At 48.7% G+C, this 24,131-nt stretch overlaps 1 protein-coding gene across 1 annotated transcript; it reads left to right on the plus strand.

Annotated features, from left to right (window-relative positions):
• Positions 1–6,702: 6,702 nt before the first annotated feature.
• LOC136559600 (putative neutral ceramidase C) lies at positions 6,703–23,486 on the plus strand. The gene is made up of 20 exons (XM_066554909.1): positions 6,703–6,829; positions 8,236–8,324; positions 9,290–9,439; positions 10,538–10,714; positions 11,035–11,162; positions 11,560–11,637; positions 12,117–12,237; positions 12,904–13,029; positions 13,311–13,397; positions 15,332–15,436; positions 15,590–15,671; positions 15,987–16,102; positions 17,536–17,630; positions 18,490–18,529; positions 19,354–19,449; positions 19,960–20,055; positions 20,626–20,775; positions 21,517–21,576; positions 22,354–22,442; positions 23,297–23,486. Exons 1-20 carry the CDS (start codon positions 6,703–6,705, stop codon positions 23,484–23,486), a joined length of 2,202 nt encoding a protein of 733 aa, XP_066411006.1.
• The last annotated feature ends 645 nt before the right edge of the window (positions 23,487–24,131 follow it).

The following is a 24,131-nucleotide window of genomic DNA, read 5'->3' on the forward strand; positions in this document are numbered from 1 at the left end:
GGGAGGGAGCCTGGGAATGGGGGCTGCTGCCTCTGGAGCAGGGGCCCAGGTTGGGTTTGGGACAGAGGTGCTGTGCATTGGCTCACTCCAGGCTGTGGAGCTTGTGCTGCCTTGGCTGGGTGGGATGGGACCTGCCTCGGGGTCAGGGCATGGTGCTGATGGCCAGGATCCCAAATTTCCCTCTGTGTTTTCCCCCTGTCTTGGTTTGGAAAGCCAGGAGTCTGCTAAGGAAGGCAGGAGCCTCTCCTGAAATGGAGAATGTGAACCCTCCCCACCCCTCTGAATCGCTATGAATTTGAAATTAAGGGGCTCCCAGGCAAAAATATGGGGGCAGGAATAACAGTTCTTTAATAGGGAAGGTAAAAAATAAAATGATAAAATAAACAATGCAGTACACTAGAACAACACTGACAGAGTCAGAACCCAGCCTGACACCCTGTGGGTCAGGGTGTTGGTGGCAGTCCCATTGGAAATGTGGCTGCAGCCCTCCTGCAGTGTCAGGGGTGGTTCTGCTGGAGCAAGGGGGGTCCTGTAGAGAGGGATGTGTTCTTCCTCTGAAGATCCAGTGGAGGAGAGGCAGCTGCTGTTCCTCTGGGGAATCCCGTGGAGAAAGCCGTGCTGGTGTCTCAAAACCTCTGGATTATATCTGGGTAGCAATGCTTGGCTCCTCCCTCTGGGCGGAGCATCTCCCAATGGGATGTTACAGTTCTTATCAGCCATGCAGGGACATTCAGTAGCTGTTATCAGCAGATGTCCCCTCCCAGGGAGGTGTGAATGTGGTCACTCAAAGAGAGAGATCAGGCAAACTGCCCACTTGACAAAGGTAATCTGCCATACAGATGGGAATGAAAAACATCTTGCATTGGGATTTTCAACAGCCCCAAACTTCAGGTAAGATGCACCTGCAGCCTCTGCAGTCTGGAGAATGCAGCCAGGGCTGCTGGGGCTCCTCTGCCATCACCTGGCCTCTGAGCTTTGTGTTCCTGGGCTGGATCCTTGGGTGACTTCTAGGGACAATCTTGTCCCAGTTGGAGGCTGAACCACCACCCCAGTGATTCCCTTGCCCTGGTGCATTGTTGCCTCTCCCTCCCAGCTCCTGCTGCTCCTCTTTGCTTGGTGCCCCTCAGAGAGGTGAACACAGCAAACCACCAGGCTGTAAGAGCTGGAATCTGGCATTGTGCTGCCCCAACCCCACAGAACTCGTGGATCTCCTGGTGAATCCATCCTCTGTGGCCTCCAGCTGAGCTCTCAGGGTGCCTTTAGAGGACAGGCAGGGCCAGGTTTGGATGTGGAGGGGCAAACCTGGACAGGAAGCTGAAAGTGGGAAGAGGGGCCTGCACCAGAAAAGGCTGGAAAAGGAAGGTTCAGGGTGGGGAAAGAGCTGGGCACAGCAGGATCTCTGCCAGGAGGGTGGGCACTGATGTTGCTGAGATCCATCTGGGTACAGGAATGTGGGGAAGGTTAAATGCAGGCATGGGAGGTGTTGGAGGAGCACAAGAGCAAAGGCAGTGATCCCTTTGCTTTCCTGTGCTCTGGAAAGATCAATCCCAATCCCATCAACCTCCCCCTCCTCTTTTTCCTCAGAACACAGCTCAGTGCTCATTCTCTTCCTGCTGCCAGAGCACTGCCCAAAGAGAAGCCACAAATTCCTGTTTTGGCAACTTCTCCCATCCAGCTCATCAGCTATTGGTCACAAATGTTTGCCAGAAGGTTCTGTGGTTTCCTTTTGCATCCTCTCAGTGCCTCTCCTGCCCCTGGCTGTCCATGTGTGCTGCAGAGCTTGGGCAGGGATTGCCAGTGAGAACCAGGGTTTGGGCATGGCACCCTTTGTTTAAATCAATAAAGGTTTGGCCACCACTCTCAGGCACTCTGCAGGACCAGGAGTTGGATTTTCATGGTTCCTGGGGGGGTCTCACCCAAATCAGGATATTCTGTGATTCCAAGATGATGGAAGGAGCAGGTTTGGGAGCAGACAGGGCTCCCATAATTTGGCTTTCAGCAGCAGCAGCAGCTCAGCCCCTGATGGCATGGGTGGACACAGAGCAGCCCACCTTATTCATTTTATGACCATTTTTCCCCCCCCAAAAAACCCCATTGGGATTGAATTTGGATCTACCCAAGTCTGCATTGCTCTTTCTGGGTGTTGAGGTTTTCCCAGTTTTGTGCCAGAGTTTTTTAGCTTGGCATGTGCTGCTTGGCTCTTCCTGGGACTGATGCTTCCCTGGGGCTACTGCTGCAGCTTCTGATGAGGGGTGGCAAAATATTCTCTATTTGTGGTGAAGCTTTAACCCCTGGGTAGATGTAAGGCACATCACCTGGGGAATTTTGGGGTGTTCACATGTCTGGCCATAAATTATTAGCAGCAAAAAGTCACCATGAGTTGATTTTGCAGAAGGGCAGGAGAGTTCCTGCTCTTGAGGCAAGGCCAGGGAGGGTGGGGAAGGAAAGGCAAAGACCCCCAGGACAACATTTTAATTAAATTTGCCAGGTATCCCTTCAGCTCAGCTGCCACTCATTGACCTCTGCAGGATTTTGAGTTCAGAAATTGCAATTTTGCTACCTTTCCCTTCAACCTGCTCCTCCTAAACTCTCCATGTGGGTGTTTTCCAGCAGGAAAATCACTTTTTGCCACCACAAAGAAGTGCTCCCACTTCCAGCTGCTGCTTGGAGCAGGGCTGTGTGTTTAGAGCAGAGAAGAAAACCCACGTGTGGTGTTGGATTTTCACACAGAGCAGCCCTGGGGTGTCCTTGCCAAAGCCTGGCAGGGTTCTTGCTGTCAGCTCTGTGCAAACACTTTTATCTCCTGCCACCCTGAGCCCTGAGCAGAAAGGACTTTGGCCATTTTCTGTTCAATAAACAACATTATGTAAGAGGCCTCTTCACTGCTGTGAGAGCTCTGAGGGCCCTCACACCCAGGGTCTCAGCTCTGCACCAGCCACCTGCTCATGCTGAGCTGATGGTTATCCCAGTTTTCTGCTCAGGACCTGGCCAGGGTGTAGCAAACAGGCTGGAATCAAGGTTTCTGTTCTGCTGGGTTGAGTGAGGCACTGGTACTGGGGAATTGCCCATCATTACAGGTGAAAAAAGGGATTTTTTTCCCCCCTAGAACAAGTGGGACAAAAATTATGCAGCCAGTTTCAGGAATCCTTCTAATTTATTTTTTTAAAGTAATTTTTAGTCTCTTCATTGCCCCATCAGAAGAGGTTTTGTTTCAGAAAGTTTACAGACAATATCATGGCCTGAGCATATTTAAGAGAAAAGTTTGGTTTTACCCAGTTAGTTTTAGTTTTACCCAGTCCCAGCTTGGATGGTTTACAGAAAGTCAGCTCTCCAAGGGACCAGGAAATGCTGGTTTTAGAGTGAAATTTGGGTGCTGTAGGAAAGGGCCACTTCTCTGAAATATTCTGGTCTGGCTCGGGAGGGATGAGGGACTGAAAAATGAGGAAAGGGAAGGAAATGCTTCATGGGTTTATATTTCAAAGTAAATTGTCTTAATTTATTTATTTTTCCAGTGTAGAGGTAGTTTGAATCCTCTTTCTTAATGATGTGGAAGCAGAAGGTTCAGTGAGGGAAGAAATGCACATTTGGCCACCTGTGTTGAGGGGTTTCCCCTGTGCCAGCTGTGCCTGGTTCCTTCGGTGGATCCATTCATCCCAGCTGGGTTTGAACACTTCTCCTGCTCAGGATGGAATCCCTGCGCTGTTTGCAGCCCCTGGGGAGGTCACAGAGAGTCCCGTGGTAGCACTGATGGGGAGGAACCTTTTTTCAGCAGGATGGAGATTGGAAAAAAAAATTAAAAAAAAAAAAAATCACTTTCTTTAGACTGATTTGGCACAAAATGGCACCGGGGAGCAGCTGGAGGACGCCTGGTCTGGGGAAGGAGGATGGTCTATGGGAACTTCTCACCTTCCTCACATTGCCACAGGCAGGGAGGCATTCAGAGAGACCTACCCAGCCCTTAGCACTTTAAGCTGAGGTGTTTGCAGCCCAGAAAGTGCCTTTTCTGCACCAAAAAGCTCCTTGCTTCTGCAGTTCTGGGCCTGGACACTGCCAAGGGGAGGTGGGGAGCTGTGTGTGCCCAGAACCTCAACAGGAAAAAAACCTGAAATATAGTGCCCAGGGCATGTTTTGAGCTGTCACCAGTCTTCCTTTCCCTCCTCCACCCCCAGCCACAGGTGGTTACCGAGCCACTTGTCCTCAGCTGTTTGCATTTTGTGGGGTGAGGCTGGCAGGAGTCTCCATCACAAGAACAATTCCCTAAAACTCCATCTCTAATCAGCTTTTCCTGATGCTCCACCTGCAGGAAGAGCTCTTGCTCTTGCCCAGCCTGTTCCTGGCTCCTCCCTGTGCCAGCAGAGCAGCTGCTCCATGGTTGTGCCTGTCCCCTCCAGTTCCCCCCAAGGATTTGGGACCTGAGCATTCCCAGGGAGCTCTGCCAGCCCACAGGGCTGTTTCCAGGCCCTGCAGGTTCCTTGGGAATTACAGCCAAGGAAGATAAGGTATCTGGCAATCTTGTTTCTCCCCAGCAGCCAGTCCAAAAAGCACCGGAGCCAAAGGGCAGAGCTGAACGTGACCTTGAGGCGCTGACGCAGCCGTTCCTGCCATGCTGATCCTTGGAGCAGGGATGCACCCAGGGAAAGGTGATGGAAACTCTTTTCCCTTCCCTGAGAGGGGAGGCAAATCCCAGAGGTGCTCCCAGATTTTAATTCCCACCATAATGCAGGAGGGAGAAAGGGCTGTGGCTGGTTGGGTCTTCCCTCCCTGCTGCACCAACATCTCAGGGTGTGATGGGTCCTGTCCCTCTGGGGATGAGCAAAGTGCCAAAAGCCTTTGGATAAAGCTGTTTGAGCAGCTGGAGAATTTATCCTGGCCTAGCTGGCACTTGAAACAGGTGGAGGAAAAAAGCTGGGTTTCAACAAATAAAGTTTTTGCTAAATAGAAAAAAAAGTATTTTGCACTTAAAATACAATCACGTTTCCAAGTTCTTCAAGTAGAGCGTGGAAACCCTGAGCACTGAACTTCCATGAGAATCAGGAGTCACATCCAGCCACAATTCCACAGGCTGGACAAGCTGTGATAGGGCAGAGGAAGAAAAATCATCCCCTTCCCAAATTCCTCGAGCAGCAGAGCAGTCCTGGCAAGGTCATTTTGGGAGAGGGAGATGCTGTGTGCAGCTCAAGAGAAACACACCAGGGAAAAACCTTCCATGACCTCCTTGTGGGATCCCAATTATTGATTGGTTTCTCCTTATCTTGTGCCACGCTTGACTCATGGGGTTATTCAGCAAGAATTTTCCAGCTGAACTTTCCAGTCTGGAGCTGGGAGCTGCTGGGACAGGCAGGGGAGCTCAGGTAAGGAGATCCCCTGGGATCCCAGAGGGTTGGGGTTTGCACCTTGCAGTGGTTTTGGGGCAGTTTGATCAGTGGGGTGGTGAGCAGAGTGGGTGTGTGTGGTGCTGATGGGATCCAGGCTGGTGCTGGGATAGTTCTGGACAGCTCAGGGAACAAGGAGGGCAGGAAGGAAACCTGTGGCTTTAGATTTGTTGTCACTAAAATATTTGCTCTGTGACATTCAGCCCTGGCCACGAGTGCTGTGGCAGAAGGAGCTGATAGGAGAGGTCACCTGGAGCAAGGCTCAGTGACCACTTGGCTCTCTGCTGATGTCATTTCTCATCACTGCAGCCTTGTCAGGAGCAGAAGGGCTCATTCCAGCAGTTGTTTCCTGTGGGTTCATTGTTTCCAGGGCACATTCCCTGTGAGGAATAACCTGCAGGCAGGAGCTTCACCAGAGCTGGCAAAGGTTCCAACCAGGAAAATCAGATTCTTTGCCTCATTCTTCCCTCTCTAATCACAGAATAATCACAGACTGGTGTGGGTTGGGAGATTCCTAAATTGATGTTTATTATGGTGACAGTATTATGCTGAGCTTCAGCATCTCCTACAGCCACTCAGAGAACACAGGACCTGGTGGAATATTGTGGGGTTTGTTCCCAGATCTCTTCAGAGGGGTGAGCAAAGTGTGTTGGGAGACACAGGGCTGGGAATTTGTGCTGTCAGGTCTGGTGTCAGGGAGTGACACATTTTTGTCATAAGCTGAAAGATAAATCTCCATTTCCCATCCTTCTCTGTGCTGCTGCTGTCTCTGATGCTGGGCTGGGGGACACAAACTGTCACCGTGATATTTTCTGAACAATCCCTTGGCCAGGATTTTTCTCCTGAGAAGCTGAGAAACCTCAGAAAAGAAATGTAAACAATAATTATCTGATTGCTTGGAATGTGGTTTGGAGGTTGCTTGCCAACAGGTGCATCTTTGATTGGTTCCATGTGAATTGTTTTTAATTAATGACCAATCCCAGCCCAGCTGTGTCAGGCTCTCTGGTCAGTCATGGGTTTTTAGTATTCATTCTTTTCTAGCCTTCTGTCTGGATCCTTTCTCTTTCTTTAGTATAGTTTTAGTATATAATATAATATAATATAATATAATATAATATAATATAATATAATATAATATAATATAATATAATATAATATAATAATCAGCCTTCTGAGAACTTGGAGTCAAATCCTCTCACCTCGTCCTGGGGACCCTCACACCAGCACAGCAACAAACAGCTCTGTGAGGGTGGGATGTGAGCTCTGGCTGGGATGTGCCCCTCACTGGGATGTCCCACGGGCTCCCTTCTGCTCCCACAGTGGCCCCACCATGGCTGGAAAGAGGTCCAGGTGCTCCTTCTCCAAGCTGGAGCTGATCCTGATCGCGTGCCTGGTGCTGATGATCTCCCTCACCGTGGCGCTCCTGGTCCTGCACTTCCTCACCAAAAACACCAATGGCAAGTGGAGCTACCCCAGCCCCTCCAGGGCCCCTGCTCCAGGGGGTGCCCAGGGCAGGGTTTCAGTGAGAGGGGGACAGGGGGAGGTCTCCAGGTCACTGCTGAGCTGTCACCACCACTGTGCTCGTGCTCCTTCCACCCAAGCACAGCAGCAGCGCTCTGGGCGTGGATGCACAGCCCCAGGGCTGCAGGGATCCATCCCTTCCTTCCATCCTCCCTTCCCTCTCTGTGCCTGCTGAGAGCCCCTCACTCCCAGGATTTGACCAACCCCATCACAGCCCACAGATGCCTCCAACCCCGTCCCCAGGCACATCCCCTGGACTCAACATCCTGCCAGTGGGACCTTGCAGCTTCCAGATTTTGGTCTCCAATTGGATGTAATTCACATTTGGGACTCAAAACTTCATGGTTTTAGGCTATAACATGCCAGAGTTTTGCACAAGTGATTCTCCTCCGTGTCAGAACTCTTGGGGGAGGAGGATGGGTATTTCTAAAGGGGTGTCTCATTTGGCTGGTGTCATTTTAAATGACAGAACTGGCATCAGCCTGTGGCCAGTGTGAGTGTTTCCCTTCTCCTGTGTTTCAAGTGACAGCCCAGGAGAGGCCAGGCTGGGAAGAAGGAGCATCCCCTGATCCCAAAGCAGCTGCCTGGGGAGGGCTGTGGGAACAGGGCAAGCACACAGAAATATTTCATGTTTTCCCACAGTGTTATCTCAGCCTGCAGTGATTTGTGGCTCTGGGATTTCCTGAGATGCAGATAGCTTTTCTGATTGATTATGATTTGATAGCCATCCATGGCTTTTCTTCCACGGGTTTGCCCATCCTGGAAGGATTCCTGCACCTTCCTGTTGGTTGGGGTGAGATTTGATCTCCTTTGGGAGAAATTTTCCTCACCATTTGCCTGGAAATCACTTCTCAGAACTGTTTTTCCCAACTCTGAGCTTCAGCTGGCTCGGCTGTGCTTTTCTGGGGGAAGACCAGGGCACCAGCCCTGGACACAGGATGTGTTGGATGTGCCCTTCTCTCTTCCCTCATCCTTTCCCAGAAGCTCCTGACACACCATCCCTTTTTTCTTACCACAGCTGAGCTGAATTGGCTGTGTCAAACAGCACTTGGATCTGGTTCCTGTGTGGTACTGGTGGGCTTAGAGGGTTTAACTGGGACTGCTGGGCTGGTTCCCCCTCTCTGTGCATCACCACCCATCTGACAGAGCCCAGTGACCCTCTGGAGAGCTCCCTGGGTGTTCTTCATGCCTGCTTTGCCACCCCAGGGGCCTTCACAGCCTCTGCACGTGGAGAGCTCGCTGGAAATCCCCTCAGAGCACTCAGCCAGAGCCCTTTGGCCTCTTCTGTCCCCAGTTCTGCTGGCTGGTGTGTTCACTGATCTGCCATTTGATGTTCTTACAGACTGCACAAACAACACAGTGGAGGAGGCCAAGTACCTGGTGGGTGTTGGCAGAGCTGATTGCACGGGCCCTGTGGCACAGGTGCCTCTGGTGAGTTGGTGAAATTCCTCATGGGGTTGCTGAAATTCTGATTTTTCATCCTTTGGGAGTACTTTTTTGGGCAGGATTTCCTGTTTAGAGCCTTTGCCTTGCCAAATGTGCGTTGCCCTCAAACATAAGTTGAAATTTCCTGGAGGTTTGGAGCAATGTGGGCTGGTGGCAGGTTGGGAGGGGATGGGCTTTGAGACCCCTTCCAAGCCCAACCATTCCATGGAATGCGGGGCAAGGCAGAGCTGCAGCTCGGAGTTGTTGAATGACCCCTGGGCAAATCTACCTGGGAAAAGTAGAGGAATAAATGGCTCAGTATTTATGATGGAGCTCTGTCAGAACTCAGGACATCCCTCTGGCTGTCCTGGATGGCTCCAGCCCCTGCCAGGGGGCTCAAGGACCCTGGCACAGAGCCCAAGGCACCTGTGACTTTGATTTTGACTCATGGAGCAAATTACCTTTATATGAAGAATTACAAGTCAAGAGTGTTTGTTTAGAATAATAGTTAGTTTGTCACGGGGTGAAAAATAGATTTTTGGGGTTTTTAGAAAGGAGGCTCGGGGTCCCAAGATGGAGGAATTTGGGCGTGCCCTGTCCTTATTCTTTCTTCTGCTTGGCCTCCATGATCTGGGTCCTGCTGGCACTTTTGGATTGGTTTCAGGTAGAAGCTCACTGTCTAACACAGGTGATGGGTATTGGGAAGTTATGGTAAATAATGCACACGTAGTTTTTAGAATAAAAAGATAACACCGCCCCAGGGGCAGGCAGAGTGCCTGGAACTGTCCTGCTGAACGGACCTCAGCAGGCCAGAGAAAGAATTTTATAGATAAGAAACAATAAACAACCTTGAGAACAAGACCAGAGGAGTCCTGACTCCTCCTTCGACCGCCGGGCTGGGCAAAGAGACTTGTACGTATCTCAAAGTCACTGTGACCAACAGAAGTGCCCAGAGAGCTCCTCTCTTGCAGATGGGCTATGCCAACCCCGACCAGGTGGGCGGGGGGCTCCTCTCCCGCCTCTACAGCCGAGCCTTCATCGTGGCAGAGCCCCAGGGCTCCCGACGCGTCGTCTTCGTCAGCGCCGACATCGGCATGGTGTCCCAGAGAGTCCGGCTGGAGGTACAAGGGGCTGCAGGGGAGGGCTGGGAGCAATCCCTTGGGATCTCCTTGGGCTGATGCTGTGCCTCTGCTGGAGAAGAGCTCAGTAAGTGAGGCTGGACTGTGCTCGCTCTCCTGTTAGTGGGAGGATTACCAGGAGTTCATTGGAATCACAACTAATTTATCATGGTGCCTCCAATGCAGCAGAGGGATGTGAATCACAAAGCCAGAAACTTCCACAGACACTGAAGGGTTTGATCTGCAGCCTTAGAAGGAGTTTGGATTGATGTAAAAATAAAACACACAGACATTAAGCAGAAAAACCATAAATTTGTGTTTCTATGGTTGTAAGTAAGAATATGCCTTAAGTAAGTGAAAAACTGCACTGATGAGATGGTGAAGGGTTTATAATGCAGAAAACTGCATTGATAAGATGGTGAAGGGTTTATAATGCAGAAAACTGTATTGATAAGGTGGTGAAGGGTTTATAATGCAGAAAACTGTATTGATAAGGTGGTGAAGGGTTTAAAATGTAGAAAACTGCATTGATAAGATGGTGAAGGGTTTATAATGTAGAGGTGTGGTTGTATGGGGTGAGCTGAGAGTTTAGAAGTTATAATGGAAGCATATAAGTGTGACAGAAGCCCATTGGACAAAAGTATCCACAGTGAAGCAAAGGTCATAGGTTGGAAAAGCAAAATGAACCTTGTGGCACCTATCCATTGGTGTAGAAAGCTCTATATTGCCTTGTAACAAAGAACTTGTGACTACTTTGAGCTATGGCCGAGTGCTTGCTCCTCTAAAACCTCACAGCCTCTGAGACTGATGTTTATCTGAGCAATAAATGGTTCTTAGCCCAAAACTAGTCCCATCCCTTCATTACAAAGCAGTGACAATGATAGGGAGGTGCTGGAGGGCTGTGGATCCTCCTGGGATGTGCTTTGGGTTGGATATAAAGGTCTTTTACCAGATATTCCTATTTTGATCCTCCTGCCAAGCCAACAGCTACAACTCCTTGTTGCACCAGGCAGAAAGAGAAGGGTGAGGAGGGGGATGGATGGTTGGCTGAGGATTTTTTGGGCTCAAGAAGGGTTTTTAGGAGCACTTCCTCCCCCCCAGGTGCTGAAGCAGCTGCGGAGCAAGTACGGCGAGCTGTACCGGCAGGACAACGTCATCCTCAGCGGGACCCACACCCACTCAGGGCCTGGGGGGTACTTCCAGTACACCCTGTTCTGGATCACCAGCAAGGGGCTCGTCCAGCCAACCCTCAAGTCCATCGTGAATGGCATTGTGAAGGTTGGTGTTGCCCAGTTCAGGGTGCTGGAGCCCAGCACAGCTCTGGCTGGGGTGTTTGGGGTGGCACCTGCCTGCTTGGAGGTGGGCTTGCTTGTTTGCAGCTCAAAAAGCAGGAGCTTTGAACCCTTTCTTCAGAGACAGCTGTTGGTAGTGTTAAAATGTTGTTGTAATTTTTGAGAATTTTACATGAGTTTAGGAAAAAATCCCAAACAAGCACCCCCAAACTCCAAGAAAGGTCTGGGGATGGACAGGGAGGGAAAAAACGAGATTTTCCAGATAGCCTCCCACAGGCTGATAGTCCCTGTCTTGCTGCTTTGCAGAGCATAGATATTGCCCATGAGAACATGAAGAAAGGAAGGCTCTTCATAAACAGAGGCACAGTAGAAAACAGCCAGATCAACCGGAGCCCCTTCTCCTACCTCGCCAACCCGGAGTCCGAGCGCAACAGGTAAAACCTCCCCAGGCAGGAGGGAAAAAATTAACTGCTTGAAAAGAGCTTGAAAGCTGTAGCTGCCCTCTCCAAGCACGAGGAATTGGTGAAGGATGAGACTTTCTGCTTTATTTAACAAATAAAGAGTCATAGGGCATTGAAGTGCCATCCTTGGTGCATGGATTTGTGTTCTCTCCATTCCCTGGAGGAGCAGTTCCTGAGGACAGTGACAGCCACAGCTCCCCCCTCACCTTCCCACCTGGTTCCAGGTGCTTCTCCAAGGCCTTGCTGTGTGCTGGTGGTACCTGGAATGACCTTTTCACATCCTTGCTCAGCCTAGTGGGGATTTAACCTGCCAGAGGATCAGAGCACAGCCCTGACTCTGATGGGATTTCCCTGCTTTGTTCCCATCCAGGTATTCATCCAACACAGACAAAGAAATGGTGCTGCTGAAGATGGTAGATGAGGATGGACACGAGCTAGGCCTCATCAGGTACTGACCAGCAGAGCAGCAGGTTTTTCTCCATACCTTCATTATTTTTTATAGGAATGAAGCTGTTCCATTTGTTCCCCTTTTTTACATCACTGACTCCTCCTGGTTCCTTTGAATATAAAAATCCCTGCAAAATAGAATTTATGGGTTACTGCAAGAGTCAGTTCAGGTCTGAAGGAGCTCTTGGTGGCCCTGATAGTGAGGCCACCAAGACAAATTCTTGTTGTCTCACGGCCTGGATTGTTACAGCCATGAGCCCTCCTGGTTAGGAAGGGACAGGAGGGGAATAATCTGCTCTTGTTAATCCATCCCTAAGCACCGTGAGTCTCTGTGTGTATTCTCCCAAAGAAAATTCCCACAAATTTGGAATAGGAAAACTCAATAGGATTGAAATTCAATAGGTCAATTGCTGCTGCATGGAGTGAACAGATTTTCCCTTTTGTAATTTCACTTTAATTTCAATTTTGACCCTTGCTCAGCTGGTTTGCCGTGCACCCGGTGAGCATGAACAACTCCAACCACCTGGTGAACAGTGACAATGTGGGCTATGCCTCCTACCTGTTTGAGCAGGAGAAGAACAAGGGAATGCTCCCTGGAGAGGTGGGAGCACCCAAGGGAATGGGGGAAACAGGGCTGGGACAGGGAGGGGTCAGGTGGGACAGCAGGGACACACAGGAACACAAGGACTGTGGTGAATGCTTTGATTTATTTCCTTTTTCAGAAGGGAAATTGGAAGGTATATTTTTGACTTTCCAAGCTAGTAATCAGTGGCAGTTATTCAGACTTGAGGAATAACTCACATTTATTTTAATTAAAATCTGGGGAGGTTGTGGTTGCCCTATCCCTGGAAGTGCTCAAGCCTTGAAGTGTCCCTGCAGTCAGTATCAATAGTCCTCACTCCATAAATCAGTCATGGTCAGTGCCTGGAAGGATAAAAATCCTGTGCCAGGTGCTCCAATGACCCATAAACATCTGATCAGCAACATGAGAAGCTGGGGGAGAGCCAAGGTGGAAGAGGAGGTGGAGGAGGAGGAGGAGGAAACACAGTCTGCACACCAAGGAGGTGTGAAGTTCTCCCTGAAATGGCGCCATGTGCATCCAATCCTCCCCTGCTCCTCCTGGGATGTGCCTAGACCCCCATCCCAGAGCTCCCAGTGACTCTGGGAATAATCCAGGGTCCTGCTTGGTGAGCACAGCAGCTGTGGGGAGGGCTGGGCTTTGCAGCTTTCCCCGCAAGGCCCTGTAAGGTTCCTCTGTCCTTGGCAGGGCTCTTTTGTGGCTGCCTTTGCCTCGTCCAACCTGGGAGACGTGTCCCCCAACACGCGGGGCCCCTTCTGCGCCAACACGGGCGAGTCGTGTGACAACCCCCAGAGCACCTGTCCCATCGGAGGGGTGAGTGTGTCCCCACCCTCTGCTTCACCACTGCGCGCGGGGAAAGCACTAAAAAGTAAAAAATCCCCTCTTTTTGGGCCATCCTGGATGCCACTTCCAGGAATTTACTGCGCTTTGTCCCTCGCGCACCCGATTTTCCGGTTGTTCGCCCCAAATTTAACTTGAGTGTAGCAACCCTGGGGATAATTTTGATGTGGCCTGCAAGGAGCCCTCAGTTCCCACAGTCTGGCAGTGCCAGATGCTCTCCATAACCACTGATCACCACACAAATTTCCCAACAGGCAGCCATGTGCATGGCCAAGGGGCCCGGGAAGGATATGTTTGAGAGCACCAGGATTATAGGGCAAAATATCTACTTGAAAGCAAAGGTAAGGGATATTCTGCTCTCTGAGTGTGTGTGAGTGCTGCTATGACAGGAACTCATGCTCATTTGAGCAACTTGATGAGCCTTGTGGATCCCTTCCCTCTGGATATTCCATATTCTATCTTCTAGCTCCTATATTCCATATTCTATCTTCTAGCTCCTACATTCCATATTTTATCTATCTTGTACCTGTTTTGGTGGATGCTTGTAGATTCAAATTACTCCAAAGTTCCTTGATTTTGTTTTTATTGAGTAAATGATCTCTGCAACCAGCTGGTGATGACTCTGCCTGCTGGAATCAAGAGGACCTCAGAGCCTGGAATTTGTTAGGACATTGTAGGAAATCTTAATGGTAGGGAAAAATTTCCACAGGTACAACACATCTGATTGGAAACCTGAATTTAGACTTAAAAACCATACTTTAACATGAATTTGGACTTAAAACACATACATTCATTTAGATACATCCTTGCAGGTGTTTGAAAATGCTGGTTTGGGGTTTTGATCTCAGTATTCCTCACTGGGATATGATGAGAATGTCCCCTCTTATCCTCTCCCCCTCCCTCCCATTCATCTCAAAGGCATCATGATGGGGAGAATCCTCCTGGGAGAGCTCAGAGGCACCACCATACCCCACTTGTGGGCCAGTTTGTCATCACATTCCCAAAGTGACACAAAGGTGAGGTAAAATGTGTGGCTGAAGCCCCCACAGAGGGTGCTCCCCTCGCTCTGCTTGGCCCTGCATTTCCTCAGCCCTAAAGGCTCCCCTTTGTCACCTGTGGGCTCTGAAGCCACCCTGGACTGAATTTTCTGGTTTCCCTCCTGTGTGATGAGAGCAGTGAGTGCAAGGAGAGTCTTTGGCAGCATTTCAGGGACTGGAGCTTGTGGGAACTGCAGTGTGTCCAGCAGAGGAGGGAGAGCAGGAGCCTTGGTGGTGGCTTTTCCTTTAGGTGCCCCTGTCCCCAGTCCAGGAGTGCTGGTGTGTGCCTCAACCACAGGGGAGAAAACCCCACTGCTGTTGTCTTTAGCACCTCAGACTCCTGCCCTTCCAAGGCTGTGCCCTCAGCTCCTTCCAGGAATGTCATTAAACCTGTAAAACTTCTGGCAGCCCTTCCCATGGACCAACCTGAGGCTGGAAACCATTCCCTGAGGGGCTGAGTGTGTGTGGTAAATACCTTCAGCTGTCAGGACTGCAGAAAATACCTGCAGCACTTTGAGGCAGTGAGCAGAGCAAAACTTCTGCTTTCTCACAGAAAACATTTTTTCTGCTTGGTCTAAAATGTGAGAAATGCCAAGAGGTGGCAACCAGGGGAAGGGAGTTGCCATCCTGCTGAAATAGGGACATTTTTCAGCTGTAAAAGAGAAGTGTCCTCCATCCCTGAGACAAGGAGAGCTTGCAGGGCTCTGGGGTGACAGAAACAAAGGGACTTTGGGAATTAGAGATTTGCATTAATATAGAATTTGCAGGCAACCCCCGATAGGGGGGAGAGAATGATGCATCTGACTCCGTCTTATCAGAAGGCTAATGAATTACTTTATTATACTATATTATTCTATATTATATTACACTATATTACATTACATCTAAACTGAACCTGCCAAGCACTCAACTCTGCACACAATGCACAGAATCTCGTGACTGTCACCCCACAGTCCCAACACACACAAGGAAACAAAACCCCATCACTCTGGATAAACAATCTCCATATTGCATTCTACTTTTGCACAAACACAGGCACAGCAAATGAGATAAGAATTGTTTTTCCTTTCTCTGAGGTTCAGACAATGAGAATCTCAGAAATACTCTCAGGAAGAATTGTGCCTTGCTTTTCTCTGGGAAGAGAAATGTGGCGACACGTTAACATGAGCAAATATCCATATGGCTCTTCCTGACCGCTGGTCCCACAGGGATTTTTTTCCACCTCATGTGTCCCTTAGGAGCTGTATGAAAAGGCCTCCCAGGAGGTGAGAGGACCCCTGAGCTCAGCCCACCAGTGGGTGAACATGAGCAGCGTGTCCGTGGAGCTCAACGCCACACACACGGTGAGAGCAGCAGGAAAATCCCTGTTCCCCAGCAGCACCTGCCACTGTGAGGGAAAATGGGGTTTGATCCATCCTTTCCTGCAGCAGCACCTGCCACTGTGAGGAAAAATGGGGTTTGTCTCTTTTTCCTGTTCTTCTCCCCTCCTGCTTTAGGTTCAGACCTGTAAACCAGCCCTGGGGCACAGCTTTGCTGCGGGCACTATTGATGGAGTGGGGGCTTTCAACTTCACCCAAGGTAATTTGGGGGCAGATCCCAGTGGGGCATCCCCCAGATGGACTGACAGCCCTGGAGTCACTTCACAGCCTCCAAAGGGATGGGTTTTGGGAAGGTGCAGGAAACCAAACAAACCTTCCAGGTTTGTCTGTGTTGCATTTGGGAAAAGGATATGGCCAAAGGAAGGAGAGCAAGGGGATGAGATGGGGATCAGGGAGAAGAAAGGGCTGTTGTGGGACTGTCCTGCTCATTTGTCCTCCTTCCCTGGGAGCAGGGAGTGTCTGAGAGCTGCTGGGGCAGCTGAGGAACAGAGTTTAAAGGTGTTTCCCCCTCAAGGCTCAGTGGAAGGGGACCCATTTTGGGATCAAATCCGGGACCAGCTGCTGGGAGAGCCCTCGAACGAAACCAAAGCCTGCCACAAACCCAAACCCATCCTCTTCAACACAGGAGAGGTAAGGACACACCTGTGGGGAGTGCAGGGATCACTGGGCTGGGATCAGGGATCCCAATCCCTCATGGGCCCGTCAGGGAGATCCAGGCAGTGTTTGTGATGTCTGCTGAAGGACAAGGAGGGAGCACAGGCTGCATGGGCTCTGCAGAGCTGCTGCTCCACTGATGCAGCCCATCCCCATGCTCAGGGCATGGCTTGGTGTTTTCTGAGCTCTGCTTTCCAACTCTAACTGGAAGTTGCTGCCCCTTTTCCCCCCTGATGCTCCCTTGGCACGGAGGCAAACGTTGCTGCTGTGCAGAGGGATCATGTCCAGGGTTCTTCAGAGCACTTAAACGAGGCCATCTGGGTAAGGAAATGAATTGTTCTTCCTTTCACCGGCCTCGGTAAAAGCTTCCCTGCTGTCACTTCGTGTTCAATCAGCTCCTCACCTCAGCTCTCCCCAGAAGAGGCCCCAGCTCCTCCCAGCCTCCTCCTCCATGCAGGATGGTGTTACTGAGAGCAAATTACACTTTATTCTTAGGGCTTTAGCACATTTTAGGGATGCTCTGGCAGCCCTCCTGCTTCTGATGTGCTTCACAAGCTTTTGTCATTCATGTTTTGCCCCCAGCAAATTGCTCCTCAGAAAAGAAAAAAAACCATTTTTTGTCTTGCTGGAGTGGGATTTTTCATCTCCTCATCAATCCCAATTCTATCCTTTTTCCATGCAGGTGAGGAGTTTCTAGGTGCTACCCTGACCTTCTTTACCCACTTTGCCAAAGCTGCCCCTCTGGCAACACCTTATTTAGGGTTTTTTTGGCCTTACCCATAGTATTTACTTGTGCCTTATGTGACCCTTATGGTCAGACATCACATGAAGGTAAAACACCTTCTCACATGTTTCACAAATAAATTTAATTTAAAAATAAATTTTATATAAATATATATTATAGTATAAAATATATATTTAATAATATATAATATCAATAATGTATTGCTATATAAAATATATAATATATAGGATATATAATATACATTATTAATAATATATAAAATATATAATATATATTATAATATGTAATATATAATATTGCATACATAATATATATTATATAAAGTAATTTACAAATAAATTTTATATAAATATATAATATATTATAATATAAAATATATAATATTCTATAATATATAATATATAATATTAATACTATATATTAACATATAAATAATATATAATATATAGGATATATTATATATTATTAATAATATATAAAATATATAATATTATATGTAATATATAATATTACATATATAATATATATTATATAAATTAATTTACAAATAAATTTTAAATAAATAAATTTATCTGCCTGGATGGTGACTGTAGGAAGGAGAGCACCTCAGATTATTTTTTTCACTGATTCAGAGTATTTATATGCATTTTTTCCTCCCCCTCAGATGACCTGGCCCCACCCCTGGCACCCAGACATCGTGGATGTGCAGATTGCTGCCATCGGCTCCCTGGCAATCCTTGCCGTGCCCGGGGAGTTCACGTGGGTATTCCTTGGCTCTTGCTGCATTTACTGCAGCCAGATTTCACTCAAACCTCCTGGAACAGTTCTGCCTGCAGGTAGAAAGGGGGGTAGGCTCAAAATTGTCCCCAGACTCACCCTGAGAACGACTGAGATGAACACAGGCATCCTGAATAATTTTGGTTATAACAAAACACAGTTTCAAGGAAACCAAAGGATCTGTTAACTTTGATTCTGTTTTTGGCACCACAAACGCCACAATGACAAATTGTACTGACTGTTGTTGATGCAAATTTCAATAGGATAATGATTTATCTCTTGTACCTTTATTTCTACTCTGCCCCAGGGTGCCTCCAGCCCCTCCCTGGCTGTGGTGATGGGTGTGAAAAGTTTTGAGGTGTTTTGGTTGAACTTGAGCACAGAGGGATGTTGGGAGTTTGGATGAACTTGAGCACCTTAAGGGATGTTGGGCAGTGCTGGAGCTGCTGTGGGAATTTCTGGTGGGTGCTGCAAATCCAGCCAGCAATTCCTGCTTTAGAACCCAACTCCAGGGGGGTTGGGCTGTGCTGCCAGGGAACAGGGACAGGACAAGGGCAAAGGGCCTCAAGCTGGGCCAGGGGAGGCTCAGCTTGGACAGCAGCAGCAATTTCTGCATGCAAAGGGTGCTCAGGCCTTGGCAGGGGCTGCCCAGGGAGCTTTGCAGTGCCCAGCCCTGCAGGTGTCCCAGCAAGGGCTGGAGGTGGCACTCAGGGCTCTGGGCTGGGGACAAGGTGGGCACTGGGCACAGCTGGCACTCCATGGGCTGGCAGGGATTTTCCAGCCTCAATGATTGTGAGATTCCATGATTCCGGAGCCTGACTTTGTTCCCTCCATGCCCCAGGACCATGTCTGGACGCAGGCTGCGGGAAGCTGTTCAAAGTGTGAGTTGCTGAGGTTCCCCTGAGTGCAGCACATCTGGAATTCTCTTTTCTTGAGCCTCCTGCTTTTTCCCTCCTCTCCTTCCAGCTGGGCTCATGGGGCTCGTGTCCCACAGATGTTTCCTTCTCCCATTTTCTTCAGACAGATTTTCCATCTGCTTTCTGACAGGCAGGAGAAATGAATATCCTCCCCAAAACACCAACTGATCGGGTTTCAGTCCATTAAGCCAATTCCACAGGGATCCAGGCACAATTGATGCCAGCAGAAGTTTGGCTCTGGGATGGAGGGGTTCAGCTCCTTGATCCCTACCAGGATTCTGCAACATGAGAACAACTGAAAAAAAAAAAAAAAAAAAAAGGCAAAAGTATTTTTTGCATTTGATTGACACATCCTGGCTGCAGCCTAAATAAAATCCCAATCCTAGATGCTGTCTCCACAATTCACTGGGCCTTTCTCATACTTATATCCCTGAGTTTTTTAGGAGTATACAGACATCAGCTTCCAAAAAAAAAAACCAAACCTAGATTTACTGGAATGTGAGGTCCTTTGTCCTCTTTTTCTTTGGGGAGTGAATAGGTGATCTTAAAAAAGGCAAATTGCTCTCTAGGTTTGCATTCCTGGGCATCCAGCCCCCTTCCCACCATAACTTTGTATTCTGTCCTGAATAATAATAATAATAGTACCAACTAACATAACAATAATAACAATATTGATATAACAATAACAACAATAAAAAAACCCAGTATAGTTGTGCATTAAGAAGTTGTTTCAAGGTAAGGATTTTATTTCCTTTGTTTCAAGGTAAGGGTTTTATTTCCTTCCTTAGGAATTTGATTCCCATGGGACACCAGGGATGAACGTTGTGATTGCAGGTCTGTGCAATGTCTACACCCACTACATCACCACCTATGAGGAATACCAGGTAAGTGTTAAAACTGGGGATTGAATCTGTCTAACTGAGTTCACCTTTTGGCTCCAGGGGCTAATAATTCCTTTGAAATTATGTGTGCTTAGAGTTCTTCTACTTTGCCACAAAAACAGGAAGGGAGAACTGGGAGGGAAGGTTGGAAGAACTGGAGTTGGAAGAATCCCACCCCAAAAAGTTGGAGGGGTGGCAAGTTGCATCATTAGCCTTTAAAAGAGGGTGAAAACTGTGCTCATTGGAAGAGCAAAGAGGGTGAAAACTGTGCTAATTGGAGAAACAAAGAGGGTGAAAACTGGAAGAGCAAACAGGCCCTTCCTGTTTGCAGCAGGCTGGAGAATGAGGAGTAACCTGAAATTGCAGCAGAAATACTCTGGCAAGTTGTTGGGGCTGTCTCCTTATCAGAAAGGGAATAAACAACCCAGTGCTGATCTTGAGCTGGCTGGGATGGGATGTGCAAACCACTCAGGAGCCCTCCCAACCCTCCTCTCCCAAATTTGTCCTTTCCAGCTTCAACGGTACGAGGCTGCCTCGACTATTTATGGGCCACACACCCTTTCTGCTTACATCCAGCTGTACAGGGGCCTGGCCAAGGCTATTGCTCTGGTAAGCAGCTTTTCCTATATGCCACAGGCTGCTGGGGACATCTAAATCTTAATGGTGGTGGCTGTTCCTCACCGAGGCCACCTGACTGCTGTGCCTTCTCTTCAGAATCCACTTTGAGAAACGGTATGAAAATAATTCCTGTAATGGGGCCCTGACACCACTTGGGAAATTCTGGTGGTTTTGCAGCTCCAAGTGTAGGAAATCAGTACTTCTAAACGTTCAGCACAGCCTGAAGTTGCTGCTTTTCTACCAAAAGGAAAAAAAATCTGCTGTGGTTTTGGTGTACCCAGCGGTGCCCATCACCACTGTGACCATGTGAAATGGGCAGGAACAGTGGGCAGGAATATCCTGGGATGTTCTGGGGCTGGGTTTAGGAGACCCCAGCAACAGGGCAGCAGGTGTCCTGCAGGGATTGCTCCTGCACAGCTGGAGATCCTCTGCTTTCCTTTCACGCCCACTTTATTATTCCTACAATCTGTGCCAGCAGAGGCTGGGAGGCAGAGCTGTGGTTCCTCAGGGAATCCTGGCTGTCCATGTGGATGTTTGACAAGCACATCTTCCCTCTCCCAGAATGGCACTCAGGAGCTGTCCCCTGGTCCAGAGCCCCCATTTTTCAACGTAACCAGCCTGACCCTGCTGCCTTCTCTGAGCGCCGAGAACGCGCCGGCCGGAAAAACCTTTGGGGATGTGCTGGAAGAAGTGAGACCAAAGTATCGAGAGGTGAGAGCTTCAGGGAAGCCCTAAAACCTGCTGGAGAAATTGTGTTTAAAGCCTTGCCCCTCACCCCACAAGCCTGTGAGTTGTGGTGCCCTCAGACCAAACCAGGTTTCATCTCTCTGGTAGGCAGGGACAGAGCATTTCCATGCCACTGTGCTGAATGGGAATAAAATGGGTGGAAAAAGGGGGAAATAAAAGCCCCTCACTCAGCACAAAGCAGATTTCCCCTTCTGCTTCAAAACAAAATAGCAGTTGATTAAGCAGGCAAATATTTTACAGGGATTTTTTACAAGCAGCAATCAGGTCACCTTTGATGCCTCTGCCGTGGAATGTAAATGAAATGAAATCAAAATGTCAGAAATGGTTCTGTTTTCAATGCTCAGCGTTTAGATAAGATGTTCAGAGCAAGAGTTTCACCTCATTGCTGTCTCCTCACTCCCTGCAGTAAGGCAGGGAGGCATTCTGAAAAATCTCCCTTATTTCCTCCCTTTTCTGTGTGCACTGGTGGAGTTTATCCAGCACACAGTGGAATGGCAAGGCCCAGAGCAGCAGTTCAAAGCACAGATTGTCCACTGCTGCTGCAACAAGTCAAATTATAAATAATTTAAAACAACAGCAACAACAAACCAAGCACAATAAAACATCACAAAACCAACCCGCCCTTAAATACATCAAATGGCCTCTTCAAAGGATGCTCCTAATGTGCTGCTCAGCCTTTAATACCAATCTCAATTTCCCCCTCAGGGAGAAGTTGCCAAAGTGACTTTTGTGGGTGGAAACCCCAGGAACTCTGCAGAGAATGCAGTAAGTGTGGTGGAATGGTGCTGGAACCGGGGTGTTTGATGGAATGGTGCTGGAACTGGGGTGTTTGGGATTGATGGAATGGTGCTGGAATTGGGGTGTTTGGGATTGATGGAATGGTGCTGGAACTGGGGTGTTTGGGATTGATGGAATGGTGCTGGAATTGGGGTGTTTGGGACTGATGGAATGGTGCTGGAACTGGGGTGTTTGGGATTGATGGAATGGTGCTGGAATTGGGGTGTTTGGGATTGATGGAATGATGTTACAACTGGGGTGTTTGGGATTAATGGATATTTGGGTAGGATTTTTTCTTTGCTGGGAGATCAGGGGAAGATGGGAATGCTGTGCTTTGGGAATTCAAACCATCAGAAAGCTTTTTGGGGCAACGAAGTGAATTTGGGCTGTTTATGATCTCTTTATATTATTGAAGCTGTCTGTGTTAGGCCAGGCTGGTATCCAGGGCAAACCTGGTCTCTAATTTCCATCCTACCACCCTGCTGCTTTATTTTAACAAAACAAAGGAAATTAGAAAAGCACTTAATTCATTCCATCACTCACCTTGCATGGACATTGTGACTGCCTATTTTCTTCCTACATATAAGTTCTTCACATCATTTATCAGCTTAAATTTGTGCTTTGGCAGTAAAATGTAACAGCAATTCCCACATTTGCCAGTAAAGTATGAGGAAGCAGAGTCCCTATCCAGTTTAAAGTGCCACAGAAGGTGGGGACCTGCCTGTACCTTCAGTGTCTGCCCTGACTCTGGTGTTTTTATTCCAGACTGTGCATAACTTCCTGACAGTGGAGAGATACTCCAGCATTTCCAGCAGCTGGAGTGTGGTGCTGAACGACGCCTCCTGGGACACAAGGTGGGTCTCCTGAGCAATTTCCCTGTCCCACAGGATCCAGGGACTCATTCCAGTCTAACCTGAAGGGCTTCATTCCAGAGCTCCGGTTAGCCTCAGGTTAGTCTTGGCCCTGCAGGTGATGCTCTCCAGATCATATTTAGGGGGATAATTTGGCAAAACTGGTGTTCCCCTTGGCTCCAGAGTCTGGAATGGAGGCTTGCAAATTTGGGAAAGGGAGGAGGAAGGGCAGGAATTACAGAAGGTTTGTGGTGCAGCTTGTTCCTAGCCTATATCCATCCCTCTGGCACATTGTGGGGATGAATAAGATGCCAAAGAGAAAACAGGAGACACTCACAGGGGAAACTGTCCAGATGTGCTGTGCAGAATAAACAGATAATAATTTTTAAAAGCTTGGAAGAAACAAACGTGAAGGCTGGAGATGTCAGCTATCTGGAGAAATATCCACAAAGCAGCAAGGCTGGTGACACCTTTCAGAGCTGTGGGTGAATCTTCCTCAGCTTCCCAAGAAGGGCTCCCTCAGAGCCAGCTGAAAAGTCCCTCGTGTCCAGATGATGTGTGGGGTTTCGAGGCTGAGCACTCTCTGCAGAGTGTTGGGGGTTGGAGAAAGGCTTTTGCACAAGGAGTCTCTAAAAGAAAATGGGCTTTTGATGTGGGAATGGGTGCCAAAAGTCCTGAGCTCAATAATTATAGATTTTGTGATTGAAGTGAATATTCACTCTCTCAGTTTAGCTCTGCCCCTGCACAGAGAGGACTTGAAGACGCTCCAGGGAAGTGTATTTTATCTCATGGCACGCAGTGAGGTCCACTGAAAGGTGGATTTCCTTGCTGACTGCAGTTTTGGGCCTGTTTTGCAGGTTTTACTGGAGCAAAGGCTCCCGTGGCCAGAGCAACGTGACCCTGGAGTGGCACATCCCGGCTGGCACGGAGCCCGGCACGTACCGGCTGTGCTACTTCGGGCACTACAAGAAGAGGGCCACCCTCTTTCGTGTCATCTCTGTCCCCTTTGAGGGCTCATCCTCAGCATTTCAACTCACAGCTCCATAGGTGACCCCCTTCCCTAAAGGAATAAACAGGAGATTTGGTGTCTGGGCTTTGGATGGTTCTTGTGGGTTCTCTCCCAGCTCCAGGTGATTCCATGATGTTCTGGGAGGGATTTTTTGTCACTGCTGCCCCTTGAGTGGTGCTGGTTGTCATTTGATGTGCAAAGATCGACTTCCTGGGAAGTTTTGGCTTTTCCCTGCAGCTGTGTCTCCTCATGTGTCCTCATTCAAGTGGTTCCTGTCCTGGCCAGGCCAGGTTTCAGCTGATTCTTATTGTAATGATGATGGAAATTCTTCTTTAGTCATTAAACCTGTGCCTGTTGATGGTGAATAGGCTCTCCTGGAGGCAATTAGATGGAAATCAGTAAAACTGAATTCATGAGTTAAAGCTGTGGGTGAGGCTGCCCTGAACAGACCCCAGGCTGCTTTGCTGGAGCACCAGGAAGGACCCAAGGCCAGCAGGGCACCCAGAGTCACCTACAGGTGGGTCACCAGAAGGGTTTGTGGTTCCTCTCCAGCCCATAAAGAGTTCACACAAGCACAGAATGAAAATACCACTGCAGGGTACAAGGACAGCGCCCAGATGCGTTGGCTGAAAGGGTTCCACCACAAAAAAGTCCCCAGGAACGTAGAGGATCTTCCCAGGAGG

This window comes from Molothrus aeneus, chromosome 8 (genome assembly GCF_037042795.1).
Source record: "Molothrus aeneus isolate 106 chromosome 8, BPBGC_Maene_1.0, whole genome shotgun sequence".
Classification (NCBI taxonomy): Eukaryota; Metazoa; Chordata; class Aves; order Passeriformes; family Icteridae; genus Molothrus; species Molothrus aeneus.

Bases quoted from the DNA above. Each gene is read 5' to 3' on its own strand.
- LOC136559600 (XM_066554909.1), top strand. From the start codon at position 6,703: ATGGCTGGAAAGAGGTCCAGGTGCTCCTTCTCCAAGCTGGAGCTGATC. The intron at 17,631-18,489 runs GTGGGTATTCCT...TCCATGCCCCAG, and splicing joins GCCGTGCCCGGGGAGTTCAC to GACCATGTCTGGACGCAGGC. The intron at 18,530-19,353 runs GTGAGTTGCTGA...TTCCTTCCTTAG, and splicing joins TGCGGGAAGCTGTTCAAAGT to GAATTTGATTCCCATGGGAC.